The sequence below is a fragment of the Oncorhynchus keta genome, chromosome 33 (genome assembly GCF_023373465.1).
Source record: "Oncorhynchus keta strain PuntledgeMale-10-30-2019 chromosome 33, Oket_V2, whole genome shotgun sequence".
Lineage (NCBI taxonomy): Eukaryota > Metazoa > Chordata > Actinopteri > Salmoniformes > Salmonidae > Oncorhynchus > Oncorhynchus keta.
The window spans coordinates 14,512,258-14,517,257 of record NC_068453.1 but is presented as its reverse complement, the minus strand read 5'-3'; the positions used below and the strand labels follow the sequence as shown (position 1 = coordinate 14,517,257).

At 47.4% G+C, this 5,000-nt stretch overlaps 1 protein-coding gene across 2 annotated transcripts in view; it reads right to left on the bottom strand.

Moving 5' to 3' along the window:
• LOC118365954 (protein O-mannosyl-transferase TMTC1-like) overlaps positions 1-5,000 on the bottom strand; it is a 130,513-nt gene that overhangs the window by 75,833 nt on the left and 49,680 nt on the right. Inside the window, exons 5-6 of one of the 2 annotated variants that reach the window (XM_052492073.1) lie at positions 783-864; positions 476-579 (exon numbers count right to left, since the gene is read on the bottom strand). The exons of the other annotated variant lie outside the window; for it this stretch is intronic. Of the exons in view, the coding sequence (XP_052348033.1) occupies positions 476-579; positions 783-864 (186 nt within the window). The remainder of the gene's footprint in view (positions 1-475; positions 580-782; positions 865-5,000) is intronic. 2 annotated transcript variants of the gene reach the window in all.

The window sequence follows — 5,000 nt, the reverse complement described above, 5'->3', positions numbered from 1 at the left end:
TCGGACGTTATGAAAGAGAGGTTGAACAGGCTGGTAATAGGGGTTGCAACAATGGCGGCGGATAGTTTTAGAAAGAAAGGGTCCAGATTGTCTAGCCCAACTGATATGTACGGGTCCAGGTTTTGCAGCTCTTTCAGAACATCTGCTGTTACCTAGCCTCAGTGCAGTGGGCAGCTGGGAGGAGGTGCTCTTGTTCTCCATGGACTTTACAGTGTCCAAAATCTTTTGGGAGTTAGAGCTAAAGGATGAGAACTTCTGCTTGAAAAAGCTAGCCTTTGCTTTCCTGGCTGACTGCGTGTATTGGTTCCTGACTTCCTTGAACAGTTGCATACGGTGGGGACTATTTGATGCTGTTGCAGTCCGCCACAGGATGTTTTTGTGCTGGTCAAGGGCAGTCTGGTCTGGAGTGAACCAAGGACTAAATCAGAAGAGACTGATAAAAGAAAGACATGTCTGTGATAGGGCTAGGAATAACCTGGTGAGCAGGTGAGGAGAGAAGGAGGCTGGGTTGTCCTGCTCAGAGAAGAGAGGCATGGAGCCGCCCATCAGCCACAGCCTGAAGGACATGATGACCGCCACCTACAGGAGGGAGGAATGAACAGCAGGACATTACCATGCAACCGGTGCTTTAACATTCAACTTATACAATGTTAACTGGACCATAACATAACATCAAACTTGTGCTTTAACCTACACATCCTTCAACATGATTACTATACCAAACAGATGTGTACTGAGATAACGACATAGTCTTAGTTGTAATGTTTGTGGTTGATACTCACATAGAGAGAGACGGCACAGGCTCGTTTGAGGAAGGGGACGGAGATCCTGAGAAGATCCTTCATCTTGGAGCCGGAGAGGTGCCTGGAACGCAACACAGAGAGATGAAAGGTCAGAGAACGGACCTATAGTATTTGAGTCCGAGGACAGACACATGGACTTGAATCCTCGCCCAGGGTTAATGGCATGTTTAGTCTCATCGGTTCCCTTGTTCACCATTCCACCTGTACACTCACTAATACCATTGAGACTCCATAATGGGGGATAGAGGAGGATGAGAGGAGAGGAGAGGAAAGGAAAGGAGAAGGGTGGTGGAGAACAGAGAGGGGAAGAGTATGAAGTGTCTTATATAACAGAGGTGCACAGACAGAGAACAGGGGAGAGAAAGAAGAGGAGATATCGGCAGAGCCAGATAAAAGACAGAAGTGAGAATATCTGCCAGAGCAAGTCCATGAGGTACGAGAGAGAGAGAGAGTCTGGAACTCTGGTGTCTGTCTAATGCTGCAGAGACATTAGAACGAGAGGAGGAGAGTTTAAAAGAACGAACCAACTGTAAACGAGTGTCATTATCTAGTCACGATGTGTGTACAAGCCTGTGCTATGTTGTGAGGTGCATTCTAAAAATCCCGCAGTCACTGAGGCAGCGAGAGAGAGAGAGAGAGAGAGAGAGAGAGAGAGAGAGAGAGAGAGAGAGAGAGAAAGAGAGAGAGAAAAGAGAGAGAGAAAAGAGAGAGAGCAGGGAAAGTGGAGAGAGAAAGGGGGCAAGAGATTCGGAGTCGGCGACGCTCACACCGACAGAATTCCCGAGCACGACCTTGAGAAACATTACGGATTTGAGCTGCGCTGAAGACAGATTTCACGCTGTGTAGAGGAATGAGATGTAACAAACAAACACACACACACACACACAGAGACAGGTATTGTTGCATTCTCAGACCTGGGCCTCTCACACTCCCCAAAGGCCTGATGGGCGAGACGTCGCCACGCATCCACACAACAGGATGTTAATGTGTCATGACAACTGTGACCGTGGTTTCAGGAAGGAATGAATGAAGAAGCGGAGGGAGGGGGTTCAGTTGGGCGTGGAGGGGAGAGACATTGAGATGTGGTTGACTGTTCAAGAGTAGAGTTGGAGCTAGGAGTCACCATCCTATAGTGATGCAGTGTGTGTGTGTGTGTGTGTGTGTGTGTGTGTGTGTGTGTGTGTGTGTGTGTGTGTGTGTGTGTGTGTGTGTGTGTGTGTGTATTGACTGTCTTAGACATTATACACCAGGTATCAGTTACACACCATGGAAACGTAGACAGACAACACACACTGTGTCTGTGTTGTTTCCAGCAAAGGGAGAGAGCGCAACCTGCACATGCCCCCCTTATCAGCTCAGTCGGGGAAAAGGCCCGGGGTGAGTGTTCTGTACAGGAGTTCTGGATCAATGACAGCGTCTCTCTACCTTCATACTGACCTTCAAACCAACTACACTTTGTTGAAGGTACAGAGCAAAGAATTATGTCACACACACATACACACAGGTCTGAGTTCTGTTTTCCACACCCAGCAAAAAGGGACAAGTTATGCCTCTCCGTGTGTGTGTGTGTGTGTGTGTGTGTGTGGGTGTGTGTGTGTGTGTGTGTGTGTGTGTGTGTGTGTGTGTGTGTGTGTGTGTGTGTGTGTGTGTGTGTGTGTGTGTGTGTGTGTGTGTGTGTGTGTGTGTGTGTGTGTGTGTGTGTGCATCTGTGCTGAACAGACACAGGGAGACGGCGTGTTCAGATGTATTACAGAGGCTACTACAGCACTGCATCCGGGCCCAATCAGATGACCTTCTACAGTTTCACTGGTCTCCTGTTCTATTGTGTTTGTGTTCTGGGATTATTTATTTATTCCCCACTTGAGGAGAATAGCCTGGGAGATGATTGTGTTTCTGTAGACAGTGGAGGGGGCCCATAGAGGATGGGGGGGGGGCAGGAACCACTCTCTGTAGTGAAGGAATGGGATGGGGCGGGGCAGACATCTGGTAGCAGACACAGGAAAGGGCTACCAAGAGATGAACACACACACACACATTGCATGATGCTGAAGCTGTGTGAGCAGCCCTTCACATTACATCACCCATCACACTGCAGGAACAGAAGTCCCTACGGCCCATTTGACCCAGAGGAGACCTGAGGTGTGACCTGAGGTGTGACCTGAGGTGTGACCTGAGGTGTGAGGCAGACGCTGGAGACTGCTTTGCCCTGTCGCCCCAGAGAAGGAGTGTGCCAGCCAATCCAACACACACACTTCATCAACCATGAATGCTGCATGCTTACACTCTCTTACACACACACACACACACACACACACACACACACACACACACACACACACACACACACACACACACACACACACACACACACACACACACACACACACACACACTCACACGCTCACTCACTTACTCACGACAGACAGACACAAAAGGATGACAGGCACACACACACACACACACACACACACACACACACACACACACACACACACACACACACACACACACACACACACACACACACAGAGATGACAGGCACACACACACACACACACACACACACACACACACACACACACACACACACACACACACACACACACACACACACACACACACACACACACACACTCATGACAGGCACTCACACACACACACAAGGATGACAAGCACACACACACACACTCATGACAGGCACACACACACACACACTCATGACAGGCACACACACACACACACACTCATGACAGGCACTCACACACACACACACACAAGGATGACAAGCACACACACACACGAATGACAGGCACACACACACACACGAATGACAGGCACACACACACACACAGATGACAGGCACTCACACACACACACACAAGGATGACAGGCGCACACACACACACACACACTCATGACAGGCACACACACACACACACACGATCACACAGATGACAGGCACACACACACACACACAACACACACACTCATGACAGGCACACACACACACACACACACACACACACACACACACACAAGGATGACAAGGACACACACACACACGAATGACAGGCACACACACAGAGATGCATACACACAGAAAAAGGGCTCTGGTCTGGCGACACTGGCAGACACAGACTAGGTGCTGTTTGTACAGCAGTCATGCTCCATCTCTGTCCCTGCTGCTTCTCTGTATTGGGTAAATGATGTGTTCTTTGCTTCCTTATCGCACAACGCTGAGTTCAAACAGAAAGGGAGATCAGAGGCTGGGCGCTACGGCAACCACCCCCGCTGGGCGCAACCCACAGCGTTCATTTATGCCCACGGTTTATTAACTGGACAGCGAGACAGGAAGTACCGTATGGTGAGAAGACATTTTGGTGGAGACAGGAAAGACAATGTCATGCAATGTTAGGTCTTGTATCAATGGTGTGAGGTAAGGCATGGTCATACCAGTGTTTGGTAACCTGACAATCAACTAGACTCCTCAATGTAACTTAGGAGTGTACTTCAAGAAAAATACAGGTAGATGGATAGGGAGTACACAAACACACACTATAAAATAGCTTTAGAGTGAAACACACACAAACACACACTATAAAATAGCTTTAGAGTGAAACACACACAAACACACACTATAAAATAGCTTTAGAGTGAAACACACACAAACACACACTATAAAATAGCTTTGGAGTGAAACACACACAAACACACACTATAAAATAGCTTTAGAGTGAAACACACACAAACACACACTATAAAATAGCTTTAGAGTGAAACACACACAAACACACACTATAAAATAGCTTTAGAGTGAAACACACACAAACACACACTATAAAATAGCTTTGGAGTGAAACACACACAAAACACACTATAAAATAGCTTTGGAGTGAAACACACACAAACACACACTATAAAATAGCTTTGGAGTGAAACACACATTAAACACACACTACATAATAGCTTTGGAGTGAAACACACACAAACACACACTATAAAATAGCTTTGGAGTGAAACACACACAAACACACACTATAAAATAGCTCTGGAGTGAAACACACACTATAAAATAGCTTTGGAGTGAAACACACACTAAACACACACTACATAATAGCTATGGAGTGAAACACACACACACACACACACACACACACACACACACACACACACACACACACACACACACACACACAC